The 14434-nt window shown below is 40.1% G+C and overlaps 1 protein-coding gene across 12 annotated transcripts in view; it reads right to left on the bottom strand.

The window, feature by feature from the left end:
- Window positions 1-14434, bottom strand: part of LOC105281613 (glutamate-gated chloride channel) — a 50686-nt gene that overhangs the window by 17573 nt on the left and 18679 nt on the right. For 4 of the 12 annotated variants that reach the window (XM_011342936.3, XM_011342939.3, XM_011342940.3 and 1 more), the window contains exons 4-12: window positions 13263-13351; window positions 10952-11095; window positions 7178-7242; window positions 6665-6885; window positions 6332-6414; window positions 6077-6217; window positions 3377-3463; window positions 1540-1692; window positions 752-966 (exon numbers count right to left, since the gene is read on the bottom strand). In XM_011342936.3, the coding sequence (XP_011341238.1) occupies window positions 752-966; window positions 1540-1692; window positions 3377-3463; window positions 6077-6217; window positions 6332-6414; window positions 6665-6885; window positions 7178-7242; window positions 10952-11095; window positions 13263-13351 (1198 nt within the window). The remainder of the gene's footprint in view (window positions 1-751; window positions 967-1539; window positions 1693-3376; window positions 3464-6076; window positions 6218-6331; window positions 6415-6664; window positions 6886-7177; window positions 7243-10951; window positions 11096-13262; window positions 13352-14434) is intronic. The other 8 variants (XM_011342941.3, XM_011342943.3, XM_011342945.3 and 5 more) reach the window with 3 other exon arrangements.

The following is a 14434-nucleotide window of genomic DNA, read 5'->3' as shown; positions in this document are numbered from 1 at the left end:
TTTACAAGTTTAATTCAGAATGTAAGAAGAATGTAAGGAGGCCTCACGGAATCTATCTATCGGTTATCAATTTGCTTTTGCTCAAGGAAAGACTTTCCTGACGCAAGATCATATCAGTGTTGCTAGTCATCACTCAATATTGGTCTCGGCGATGTCTCGCGAAATCATGATTCTGGGACATTAAACTATCATCGAAGGAATCAGTTTTGAACTTACACGAACGCGGATCGTACTTATTCGTGACACTCGACGAGAACAATTAATATTTTCGCTCGGTCGTCTGTATCAGCGATTAATAACAATTCTTTTGCAAAATGTCTATCAAAATGCTTATCTTGCGCGAGATAATGTTCTTATCTCAGACTCGTTATCGGGACCGGTTTAAAACGTTTGCGCGTTTTCATACATACGGATTACATTTAATTGATTATATATAATTAAATAAGGGCAATTATGTGAAATCGAGCAAAGCGAAGCTTTCTAGCATCTACCGAATTTCACATGATCGATAGGGCGATCAGGTTTAAACCGATCCTGGATATCACGAGTCTAGCTCTGAAATACGGATCTGTATCGATTTCATGGAGTTTCGATGGAGAGTTCGCGTTAATTGATATTAATTACACGGGAAAGGCAATACGGCACCATTGATTGAAACTCGCATCGCTGGGTGTCTGCGATGAGAATACGGATGTTCACGCATTTCGCGATTCGGGCAAAATTATCGAGGACACGTCAATCAGCAAAGTACCTGGGTGACGGGGTTCTCGCCCGGACGATAGACAACGTTGTGCATCGGCCGTTTGCGGCCGACGTAATTCACGCAGACGAATTCGAGAAGACTCGCGTAGATGAAGCACATGCACACGCCGTCCCACACGTTCATGGCAGTCAGGTTCGAAACGACGGGCAGCGTCCCCCGGAAGCCATTCGACGTGGTGAAAAAGTTGAGCATCGTTGTTACACCTGAAACACGAAATGAAAAATGAGTCTTTCCTTCCGGAATACTCGTTGCGCTGTACGAGTGGGAATCGTTCGTAATATTCAGTGTCTGATCTAAGCTTAAATATAAGAAAACGATGAAGTTAAAATAACAGAATAATTAGACAGTTAAGTTTCAATGGAAGTTTCTATTAATTCTGAAGCAGCCGCGTTTTCTTTTATATTAGATTGAGCAAACTGACGTTACAATTTGGTGCTTGAAAAAAGCAGGTAATCCGAGGAATTTATGTAAGAAAGTTTCACAAGCGTTATTTCAGCAAAGATAATGTCTGATGTGAGCTAATAAGTCGCGTTTGCGACGTGAAAGGAGAAAGGTACGACTGCTCGAGAGTCAATAAAATACACAAGCTTACATTCCGTACAGGATTCCAAATGTGGAACAACAATGGAGCCATAAAATATAGATTATTTCTTTCTCGCGCGCTATGTGCCAGAGTATACGCTGACTCACCCCCGAGTCCTTTCAAGTCGGAATAAATCTGCCGTTTTTTGAGAAATAGGTCGGCATTGTGCTCACCGATCATCTTGTAGACTCACCGATCATCACTCGCGCCGGCACAGCATTCCATTCGAGCCAGAATGTGATGAAGGAGCTGGTTACCAGAATAATCCCCGGGATGAAAACCGTGGTAAAGTAGAAGGCGCGATCCCGCGTGAAGATCAGATCCACCTTCAAGCAGCTGTAATTACCTGGGTCACGCACACGCAACTTCATTTTCCGTACTGGCGCAATAATCGATGGAGGAATTCGGAGAGCGAAAGCTAACAGTACTTTGATATCGATTTAAGTTGAGACGAACCATCAAAGAATAATCACGAATAATCGAATATTAGAGAGCTGTGTCTCAATCGTACTTATGAATGATTAATCGGATAATGTGATTGACACGTTTAAACGGAATGTTTCATGACAAAAATACACTAAAAATATATTTACGTACACGTCGAATACGATAAATAGATCGATTGTAAAGACGTGAAGTAAAATGCTGCTGATTTTTATTGTGAATTATATATAAGTGACGAGCTTGGGAAGGCGTGTCTCTTTATGTACGGAAAAAGAATAAAGGTAGAAAATAGCGTATGACCACCTTGTCAACCCCAAAACAAACCCCACATTCGCAGAAGCACTTCAAGTACTTCAACAAAGTACTAACGTGTGGGCGTTTAGGAAAGGGTTTGTCAAAAGGCTGACAGGCATGAGGGAACATCTACCATCGGGTAAACATCAAACTAAACCAACTTTCCACAAGTCTATACTCTCGATACTTTACGCTGCTACCCTGTATCTTGCTTAAAAATTAAAAAGAAAACAGATATTTTTGCTCGATAATTGTGATACAAACGATTCATGTTGATTATATTAATTAATTAATTACTTGTATTCAATCTTTTATATGACTTGCATAAAAATTTAAACCTCCGTTTCGTTTGGGTCTTTTCCAACATTAATTTCAAGTTTTATCGCGGATATCTAATAAATAAATAAATAACATATACGTATAACATTCTACCATAAAACATGAAGTAAAAATACGAAGAAGCGAAGCTTATATTGGGCAACGGAGGAAATAACGGATGTAAAAACATTGATAAAATTCACTTTAGGAAGAATTCCAGCTCTACTATCTCCGTGGCCCATATGTGTTCAACCGCGCAAGAACCCATATAAATTGCCGCTCATAAGTACTTGCCCGCCCATGGAACTTACAACCGTCAGCCTGGGTAATTTTACTTCAGGATGATTCATATCGCAGCGGCATTTATCTGATCTCTAATTTGAGGCAAGGGAACTTTTCCAGACATCTCTCCGTGTTTGGCATCTTTCATGGAAATGCGAAGTGACGGGTCGGCAAATATTTAGCGAGCGATAGCGTGGACTCTAATCGAACACTACAATGTAAGCTGACTAAATAATTAAGCGTCGAAATCATAACAATGTAAGCCAAATTAAACGGATTTTATAATAGGTAACAGATCTGTATCTGCCCCTTCATTTTGCCATCCTTCTCAAAATTCACAATGCAACCAAACGCAACACGCAATTACGGAGAGGTCTCTTTTCGCTTTGGCATTTAGCAATCACAAAATTAACTACCAAACTTTGGCAACAGCTCGTACGTTCTCCAATCGTGCGGCGATTCTGTCGCACTGCCGCAAATCGATATACTATATGCGAAAGCAACATCGATTATCTACTTTGGGTGTTTGGTATTTCGAGTTTTGGTAAGCTTGGTCCTGTCTCTCTCTCTCTTTCTCTCTTCCTTTCCCTCCTTTCTTTCTCTCTCTCTCTCTCGTCCTCTCACTGCTCTTCTTCGACTTCGCTTCAGACACGTTTAGACACTCGTGCCGAAGAGTTAAGTGTGATTTTTACCTTGCTCCTCAAACCTGCGCTGGCACAGCGAACACTTAGATTCCCCATCACTGAACTCGTCCTCGTCGAACCTGATCTGTCCATCAGCTGCAACAGAACAGCCCACGATCTTCCTTCCTATTTCTTTTCGTTTTTTCTCTTCTCCCTCGCCTTTTTCTACCAAAGTTTTTCTCTCAAAGGGAGAGTTAAATCCCCACGCAAAACCTCGAGGTAACGCTTGATCCACTGTAATGTCTAGGCTTTGTCGAGCCAATCTCATCTTTTCCTCTCCTGAGATTATATATATATATATATATATATATATAATATATATATAATATATATATATACATATACATATATGTACATATATATATATAGATTTTATTATTTTTACTTTTTTATCATATATATTTTTTCATATATATTTCAAGTTGTTTTTCAAAAGCTACTTTCTTTGTTTCGAATTATTTCTTATCATAATTTATAATGGTATACGCATTAATAAATAACCAACGCTAGAAGTTAATCTGAAACAATTTAATTTAAATTAAATTTTCTGCAAACGCCAGAAAATTGTCAAAGATGAACGATTGGATAGTTACGTAATTTTAATATCAAGATTTGTTTTATTAGATTATTGGTATATTGGCCTATTTATGCCTTTTATGATACAATTTAAATGAAAGTTAAATTAAGTTTCTCATATTGCTGCCAATTAATCATACAAACGATAATTTTTATGGTTATAGTAAACAGATCAAGCATAACCCGTTTTCCGCCATGGTTGAATCCTTTAGGGCAAAGTATATTATTTCAAGATCATTTTAGGTCGAGAAGTGAAGTCTAAAATTACCCTTATATGATAATTGAATTTATATTTCTCTCTTCTAATCACACTTATAAAATGCGTTCGTTACATTCTATGAATTAAAATAGAAGTTTGCAACATGTGAAAATTTGTTACGATAATAACTCACGGAAATCACGATAGCAATTCACGAAAACTCAATCGTTAATTTAATTTTTAATATTTGTACGGTCACATATTACACAAACATCAAACGATACATGCTGCAAAGTTCCATAGTTGAAAAGTTTGAAGAAAATCTCTCACTGCACCCAGACGATCAAGAAGCGTCTAAAGTTTATTAGCTTGCCGGCACAACGTCAACACGTTTCCTCTACACACGTAAATCCTAGGATTCTATGTTAGCAGAAGCCATTAGTTACATATGAAAATATCCCCCGTGGCAAAATGCTCGATTTTCATCGGGCAATCCGCGGGACGTCGATGCCGCAGCAGCAAAAGAATCGATTGCAAGCGCGCGAGAAGGCGGCGAGCGAGAAACACGCAGGGGAAGGTTACCACCCCTCAAGAACATCCGATGAAGACCCATGTAAGAAAGAAAGCCTCACCCCAAAAGCAAACCACGGCGGGTTCAGTCGAAAAGCGAGACAGGATCCAAGGTTGCCAATATGCATCTTCTAAGGCAATCTAGGAGATCTATTTTCGTACTCGTGTGTATACACTCGTCAAAGTACAGACACTACGATGTCAACTAACAAATGGGGGTGAACGGGTAGGAGCGGAAGAAGAGATACAGCACGGATATTTGATTCACTGCTACGTCGCATGCACAAATGGCTCTCTTGTGCTTTCTATGCAGCTATAGCTACGTACGTGCTCGTGTGTGCGTGTGTATCTCTTTTCGCGTGTAATATTTCACAGATTTTCATATTTTTGATTGTATTACGAAGCCACTTTGCAGGGAGGCATGTACACGCAGAGAGAAGTTCCTAGCGAAGAGAGCTCGCAGGAGAAATGGGCGTACCATTTAAAAAATTCGGTTTGCGTCCCCGGAATAAGACCGTAATAAAATTACTGATTAAATTCCGTTTTTCAAAATGTATTTGTATCGATTAAAAAATCAAAATCTCGCGCAAAGGACTCGGATCCTCAAAGAATGCTTTTCCTGTTGAAACAATTAGAGAAATAAATAAAACGAGATGTTTAACAAAAGTGTCAACTACGCTCTAATCTCGCTCACGGTGTTAAGAAATTAAGTGTTACGCGTTTCGCCAAAAACAAACAGGGTAAATAACATATGCTCTTGCATAATTGTCATGCGTGCAAACTTACCTTCGTATTGTTCATTAAAGATAAGTGCTTCATACACAGCGCCAACAATATTAATCATTTTTAAAAAGTGCAACTGAATTGAATAACAGAAATTAATGATAAAAATGAAACTGAAATTGAATTCTAATTCAATTCGCTGTCGGAAGGTTGGCTGCGTTCATTACGTTTTAATGACGAACAATTTCGAAATATTATGACATGAATTTTGCATCACACAGATGTCACAGATCCAAATGGCAATCATCGATTTAATCGCCAAGCGCAATGTCGGACAAATGACGTTCATTTGTAACAAAATCGGAAGGAGGCATACTTGTATAGTAATAACGAAAAGGGAAAAAAAAGAAAACCGCAAATTTTCACAGCAATAAATGAAGAAATATCAATTTACACGAGAGAAATAGAATTTCGACGATCACGATTGACTGACGTAACAGACTGCAAAAGTCATCACAGTGCATCGGACAACATTCTTACAAGGGATGCACGTGTCATCTGAAACTGCATTCCTTTCTCGAAACTTCTGAGAGAACTTACGAGGGAAACTTACGAAACATGCGACTGATTCTTTTACTCACCTCGCCAGCTTACTTTGATCGGACACGAAGTTGTCTTATTCTTAATGAGATACGCATTCAATGACGTTAGGCTTGGGCTTTTACGCAATGTACCTTCGTCGTTCTTCCACACATACATGATCGCCGTTTGCTCGTAAGATACTGAAAAATAAAAATGCTTATTTTATCAGACGCTACTCAACAGCGTAGGTTGTCTCTTTCTATCTCTCTATCGCTCGTATCCGAAAGCTATTCAGTTTTAAACACTATACTCACTGCTCTCAATCGCGAATGAACACAATGGGTCGTCAAAGGGGAAGATATTAAGTCTACCCTGGCAGGATAGGATAAGATGACGCCTGTAAAACGGTAGCAACCTATTTATATGGCTACAATAAGAATAGAAAAACGAGCATCGTGCATCATTAATTTTGATTATTGAAGACACACCGCAGGAGCATTGTCGAAAATATTTTTTGCGACGGTGTCGTTATCATCTTGTGGAAGCGCATGATTTATATTGATTTTTCAAATGCATATTATATGTTATGTAATGTATGGTTTTTGCATGTATGAAATATATCAGCATGTTATAAGATAGTCATATACCGCATAAGATAGTTGACGGTGCCGTTGCGGTATATCCGCAGGGCAAAGTGAACGGGGATGATGGGATCCTTGAAATCTCCATGCATTATGAAATACGTATCCGGTAACCAGATATCCTCGTAATGGTGAATCGCATTTAAAAACTCATATCTGGATCTGTTGCTGTAGCGTAATCGCGGATCGTACCACTGTTGCTGGAGCAGGAATTCCACTTCGTATTTCTGTGAAAGCAGGAAGAACATCACTGTCGACGTAATTTCACTCTCTTATTCTTTCTCTTGGTTTACAATTGTACAAATGTCTCTCGTAACGCTCATTAATCAGGAATTCCTTCCAAGATGTTCCGAGACAAAAATCACGATATTGTTTTAAAATATCGAGATGATAACAAATGATATTAATTTAAATAGAACAGAGCTTTAACTTTGTCGATTGAATCATTAATTTATTAAATTCCGACAATTAAACCTTTTGTTACTGTTCGGTCAAACTGAAAAAATATAGTTGTATTACCAGACTGGACTCGTCGGGAGAAGCCAAGCTCAACAGCAATACGCTCACGTTCACAGTCAAGGTTCCTGAAACAGTAAACGAGTACGCTTTTGATTCGTAAATTCCGACTTGGCCGATCGATCACGTTGCAAAGTTATCGGTATTTGTTTCTCCAAATTGATACGCAGGACACATCCCTGTGCAACTTCAGCAATAACGAGACTTTCAATGTCTCTAACAAACTGAAAAAAAAAATATATGACCGAACGTTACAGTGAACGCTCGAGAATCTAAATATTTCAATTTATGTTACGATTGCAAAAATATTTTTCAGAAAATTGCTTCATCTACATGTACTTGCCGAATTTCATATTGAAAAAATCATCAGAATAATCTGTTTTTTTCCTCTCGATGCACTCGATATCAAGTAATTGTTATTGCAACACGTGGATCGATCGGTACAGAATTTTTTCGTCGCGTGGAGATCGCCGGGCGCAATTTCCACACGATTGTAGACACGAATAGTGCACAACTGTACCAAACGAGATATCGTATGTGTGTCTGTTGTGATATTAACATAAGCTGATGCTATTATAAGGAATATATGCCAAAAGCTTTCTTTTTCGAGCCATGCTGTGCACATGCTGCTAGTATACTTGGAAAGAAGCTTGAGGTCGTGGTTAGGACTCTCTCGGATTGGTCTATAGGCTTTTATCCTGAGAATGACTACCGATTACGAATCGGTTGCTCCCCGATTCCGATTTATTCGTGTTAACGCGTTTATTCACGAGATCGTCGCAACGAGGTCCGCGCGGCTGTAACAAACGAACGATCAACATTGCCGTCTGATCATCGATCATCGCCGTCACTTGTAAAAACAGGCACTTTTCGGACTTGTTATTCCTTCCTGGAGAAAACAGCGTACGTGCTTCAGTCATCGCTAACAACGTTATTAAATTCGCATGACACTCATCGTTACTATTATTGACACGACTAGATGTAACGTGATGTAAAAGGCAAACAGATTGCGCATTCGGCACAGTAAGAGAGTAAGCCACGTTGTCCCACACGGATGATCTGGAGAAGAAGACGGTGTCTGTGATACGGGACAGCACTAAGCTCCACTCGTAAATTCATCCTGGGATAAGAACACGTCTGTTCCTGAGCATGAACATCCTAAATCTACCGAAAAGGATTCGAGTCTCAACCAGCGAGGATTCGAACATCGTTTACGCGTAGACAATTAAGACAGATCTGTTTATCGCAAGTTAGAATGGAGTTGGATGGGAAGTAGGACATGATCTCTTCCGTGGGATGCGTGCTGATGGATTTGTTCTGTGCATTCGTGCATTCCGCTTTTGCGAAACTGCGGAGAGGCAATTTTAATTGTAGCCTGATTGGATCGGAATGAGATTTCTGTGCGTAAAATTCCTCGTTGTGTCAGAATCGTTCCGCGACTACTTTGTAACTCTAACACAAGTTATAGATTGCTACAACATTAGGTTAATCGTGTGATATAAGTAACTCTAGGAAGAAAATATATATATTAATGTGTTGCCGATCAATAAACAGCATAAACACGTCAGCCCTCGATGAGGACATGTAGCGGAGCGAACATTAATAGGTCGATGCATCGAGCACGAAAGTCAAGCCACCTTGACTGGAATGTAGATCCTGCGATTGGCGACCAACTTTTATATACCGCGTCGTAATACGATCGATTCTATCTCGCTACGTTCGCGGCCGGTGGAAACGGACGGCGCGTTTTATCGCGATGGCTTATTCGTCCAGCCCGTTTTCTTCGATTCCGACGATTATTCAGCGCATGTATCCCGCGTCTACATTGACATATTAATTTCCAGATCTAATAATGACAAATAATGCGATTATCAAGAATCGTTTAATAATGCATTACCCGATATGTGAGTTAAGCATTATTAACATAACTTAACATCTCTCACGTTAGCTCTAATAAATAATAATCCGAGCTGTACGTATGTACGTGAAGTTTGCGATCAGTGTCTGAGCGCAGTGATTAACTGGAGTCGGTGTGTAACGAATGAGAAACGATTTGTAATGATCGCATAATGAGGGGAGGTCCGCTGCCACAGCTAAACATACACATCAAAAGTCACAGTCCCACAGATACACGCGAGCTAATACCACAATCACGGTCCCCGACCCTCTCTTGGCTTTTGGTGTCAAACATCGTGTACAGTTAAACATCGAGTTCACATCATCATTCCTTGATTGTTTAACAGTGTTACCGTCAATGCCTCGTTCTCCTGCCTCTCTCTCTTTGTTTCTCTTTGTGCATACATATGTATGAGTATATGTACGGATACGTGTGCGAGGTTGTAAAGTGTCAAAACTGTATGTAGCGAAGGTCAAGGTCGACGGTAACGATTGTCGATACGATTAACGTTAATACTGATCCAATTTGACGCAACAATCGGATACTTCGACGCGACTTTCCGTGCTCGTTCGCGGTTACACCAGCTCTTACCATCCGCAAGAACTCGACTTCAACGAACAACAAGCTAGTACAACAATTTCGAAATGTTTCTAAATCTTCCGAGCGAGATCCAATCAGATCACGTGAAGCTACATTAATAATGCTTCTCTTAAAATCATGAATCTCGTGGCATAATAATTTATCAGTGTCTGGTTAATTAAATGGATTCTCGTGCGTATTATACGATATATGTGTACATCCTGACCGACCTGTAAACCCTCGCACGGAAGGTCGATACACGTCTCATTCAGTACTTAACTCGACCGACTGAATCAGCCGTTGTTAATCAATAGTGAAGTTTACAATTGGCTGCGTTCGCGATAACACTAATGATACTTGCTAAAGTGTTTTGACTTCTTAGCAGGCGATTGTCATGAAACTTGGTCGGTTACTCTATCGCATAACAATGGGTGATAGAATCACCAATCAACATTAAACGGGAATAAAGGTTCAATGAACAGAAGCAATCTTGGAAAACCAAATTAAATCGAGAAAGGAGCCTTTATGTCGCCAGTAAATTAATGAATATTAAATCCTCTTTATTATTGACCAAACTGGCAAATACAAATAAAATGAGAAACACTACGTTTCGATCATTAATTCTAGTCCTTTGTGTTAAATTAATTTGTATTTTGATTCGATTCAATTTGAATATTAAATCCTCTTTATTGTTGACTAAACTGGCGAATACAAATAAAATGAGAAACACTACGTTTCGATCATTAATTCTCCTTTTCAAGTGTTAAATAAGTAGCGTCAATAAGTCATCTTCAGCTAAAGATGATTAGAGATAAATTTTAACAATAAAAAGGATTTAGTATTCAAATTGAATCGAATCAAAATATCGAATTGCTACGTACTTTACTATTCATCCCTGTATTTCAACTCATTTAATGTTCCGAATCACCAATTAAATTAATAGAGCTCAATTTGTATTAATTGAGGTCCTTACACGCCGAGTGAATATGATTATTTGTAAACAGGGGACCGTTTACAACGTGAACGTTTCTATATGTACATTTTCGACAAAATAATATGTTTTTTGGAACTTCTCTGTAAGCCACGCGAGTTCGCGCCGAACGATTCAAGAATATCTCATCATTGCTTTAACAACAATAACGCAGCAATTAGTCCGAAGATTAATCCGAATAGATCGAGCCGGTACTGAATAAGCTGAGTAGACCAAATTGAGTCGATCAAGAGAGATCGTGGTGACGATCAATTATCTTCTATATAGATGGTATTGCGCAGTAATAAGAGATAAAAGTTAAAGGACGGACCGCGAAGGTGAGTGCGTAGGTATTGGTGCGGCGTGTAGTGGTTATTGTTCTGGTTCTTGTTCTGGTACTTGGAGTCGACCGACGACTGGTTTGTCAAGCCGGTAGTGTCACCAGGCCATCTCATTCCGCAGCAGAAAGCAGCATCTGTAACACCCAACAGCCCTTGCCCACAACTTATCCTCTCACTTCGTGCATTCACTTTGTCCATTTTGCGCTCAATGTACGGCTTCGAAGAGAAGCCGCTTACAATTAGACCTATTTCTCTATCTCCGTTTTATCGTTTTTATTTTTCCTGCCTTTATCTGAATTTTCATCTATACGATTTTATATTTTTCATAATTTATGATCGCTCTGCGAAAAATTGACTGTAGCATATATGCGAATTCTTGAAAGGAAACTAAGTTTGTATGATTTTGTTTTTTTTATCCAGTCTCGTGCCGATTACCTTACTCTTACTTAGTACATTGTAATGCGTTTGACGGATATATGTAGGAGATAGTGTTTTCAGAAGAGTGAATGAGTACTGTGTAGGTCTCTCAGAGTGGAAGTTTCTATGACACCAGACAACCCACGTCTCATCCTTTTTAAGCCCGACTCTTGTCGTCCGCAACGAGAGAATAACTCTCTGTTGAAAACTATTATTTCCCTTAATTGTTCCTTGCAATCGTACACTCGGATTTTCATTGCTCATGAATTACAACTACGCGAATACGAACGCGGCTCTACGGATCGAGAAAATACTTCGCGAAGGAATGTGATCTGTGTTGTCGCGCGACGCGTGTGAAGCCCTTGCACTGATGAAGACTGAATAATGCAATCTTCGTACAGCCAGAGTGCACTTCACTCCTTGAATATAGCCGGTATTCTCCTGAGGAACACAATCCGGTTCATGCATTTGTAGCCCGATTTTTCTTTCGCCGCATTAAGTCTTGATTATCTATTCATGCAATGCGATGGTCGATATGGAATCTTCGTGGTCCCCCGCGGTGATTAACAACGTGTCATGTTAGCTAAAATTATTAAATTGCAGCACAATTATTGAAAGAAAAGTAAAACACATTTCCCTATCATACGCCAACGCGTTTATATACGTAAAAAAATACTGTAAATGTCGTTCTACATATTGAATGTCTAAAGATACGCTGGTCAATATTATAACAGCAAACAGTCGCCGTTTACCCGATCCTATTGACTCATCCAAGTGTCGAAATAACAGTTTGATTAATGTAGACAGAGTATTGGAATTTCGCTATGCAAATCATAACGTATAGCGGCAGAGAGAGAAGTGTATGTGTCACCTCTTGGCAGACGTTAATAACTATATGCTGGCACTATTTCCGCACACATATACACAATCGTTACTACCAGTCACGTCTGCGATAGACCTGTCGTGATGCCGTTAATAACTCGGACACTGCCGGAGAACACCTTATAAATATTACCGTTTGGCGTGCCTCCAATCTTAATCAAATCATGATCCTCCTCGTCTACATGCAAATCATGAAGATCATATCGAAGAATGCCATTACCCTTCTGTCACTTGATCAACGGATTGATCGAACCGCTGTTTTTCGCAGCGATACAATTTTCCAGATTCTAGTCAAGATCAAATCAAGAGAAAACCAAAGAGTGCCACTTCAAACTTTATGAAGTTTCATTCAATAATTCCCTGAGGAAGCGGAAGAAACTATCATCTCGGTATCTAACACCTGCTTTTTTTACACTTTTTATGAGCCACCCGAGCGGAAAATGTTGACAGAAACGATTCCCAGTAAACGATTCTCACCGTTAATATCTTAAATTTCTGGAGTAGAAAAACCGATATACAATAAAGATCACGAAGCGGACGTTCTTTAAGGTTGATTTGACTGGAAACCGAAAGAAGAAACTGAGAGAAAAGAATCGGAGAACGGATGGAGGGTGGATTTTCATGGGGCTTGCGTACTTCACGAAATATAGACGCGTTTTTCGCGTTAGCGCACTCGAATCCGCTCGCTAACGCGCTAAATCGCTCACTCGACACACCTCTTCTCGTATCACGCCTCGCCCTCTCAGTCACGCGTGATTCCCTATCTCTTTTCACGCTTTCTTCCTGTCATACCTTCGAGCGCGAATCGATCTACAAAGAGTACCGTTACGATGAGGGGTGAGCAGTGAGCTGTGGTTGTGTGGTGCTGTGTGGTGGTAGCGGTGCCGGTGATGTTTGAAGTGCTTTGGGAATATATCAGGCTTCATCAGGGATGATCGGGGGCGGTATTGGGAACGTCGTAGTCGCTTCGACCGGAATGTGGGATAGGGGGTCGCAGTGTACCTTCGACCGGGGGCAGAAGCCGCTTGTCGTAACGCGTCGACAGCAGCAGGTTGTCCAGGATCTCCTTGTCCGACTTGCCCTCCTCGAAGCTGCAACACAATGCACTGTAGGTGCATCCGGAAGGAACCTGGCGAGCTTACGGGGTTCATCAGCGGGTTCTCCCACTGCGCGAGCTTCCGGCGAGTAGTGGCTTTCCCTATCTCGATCCACCTCGAAGGTCGTTTCGCTCAGCCGTAGCAAAAAGGGGAGACGGGGTGTTGGAATGTAATAATTCGAACAAATCAATCAAGCAAATTCTTTGCGACGTAAAGGATGATCAAAGGGACAGTTGAAAGTGGCATCGTCGACCTTCGAAGTGGCTGAGATAATTTGCATTTGTTGAAGTGGTGTTTAATGAATAACGTTTCTAATAAGTGTGAAACATACGTCACATTCATATCGGAAAGATGTGTGTACATAGAAAAAAGAATCTACCGATTCAATAACTGACAAACGCAGCTCTCTAAAGCACTATTATTACGTAACTGCATCTAGATTCACCGCTTGTCAGGAGACGTAAGATGCTACGGAAGTCACAAAACGTCATCAAATTGCTAAAATTCGTTACTGGTCTACTTATGCTAAGACATTCGATGCAACGGTACACGGCCGAGACGACATCGGGTACTCAAGTAGTGCGAGTACTCGACTTCTTCGCATCGCGTCGTTACGAGGCTATAAAATGTAATAATCTTCTATATTCTCGATCCACAAAATTCTAGATTACACGCTTTTACATGCAGGAAAGTTGACGTAGTCTTCAACTCGCTTCATCGAGTTTGTCGAGTAATCAATTACAGACATTGATAAGAGCGCTCTAGAATAAGGAAGGAAGAAGCACACTTGGCCCGAGATGGTACGCAGCTATATTGGGCATCGATCGTGCGGTTGTAACTGTCGGCCGCAATTGAAGGGCTCGAATCGATATTATACTAAGCTGAGCGAAACGATTTTTATGACGGAAAAAACTGTAAAGGAGGGAACAATTCCCTTCAATATTCCCTTTATCATATAGGACGGCGACACGATTATTGTTATAAGAGTTGTACCGTCACAACTCATAACATTGGATAATTTACAACGTGTAATTATAATAACACGTGTAACAGTAATAAACCTGATAGAAAATTTCG

Source organism: Ooceraea biroi, chromosome 9, assembly GCF_003672135.1.
Source record: "Ooceraea biroi isolate clonal line C1 chromosome 9, Obir_v5.4, whole genome shotgun sequence".
Taxonomy (NCBI): domain Eukaryota; kingdom Metazoa; phylum Arthropoda; class Insecta; order Hymenoptera; family Formicidae; genus Ooceraea; species Ooceraea biroi.
The sequence above is the reverse complement of the archived record's forward strand: the minus strand, read 5'-3'. Positions and strand labels throughout refer to the sequence as shown.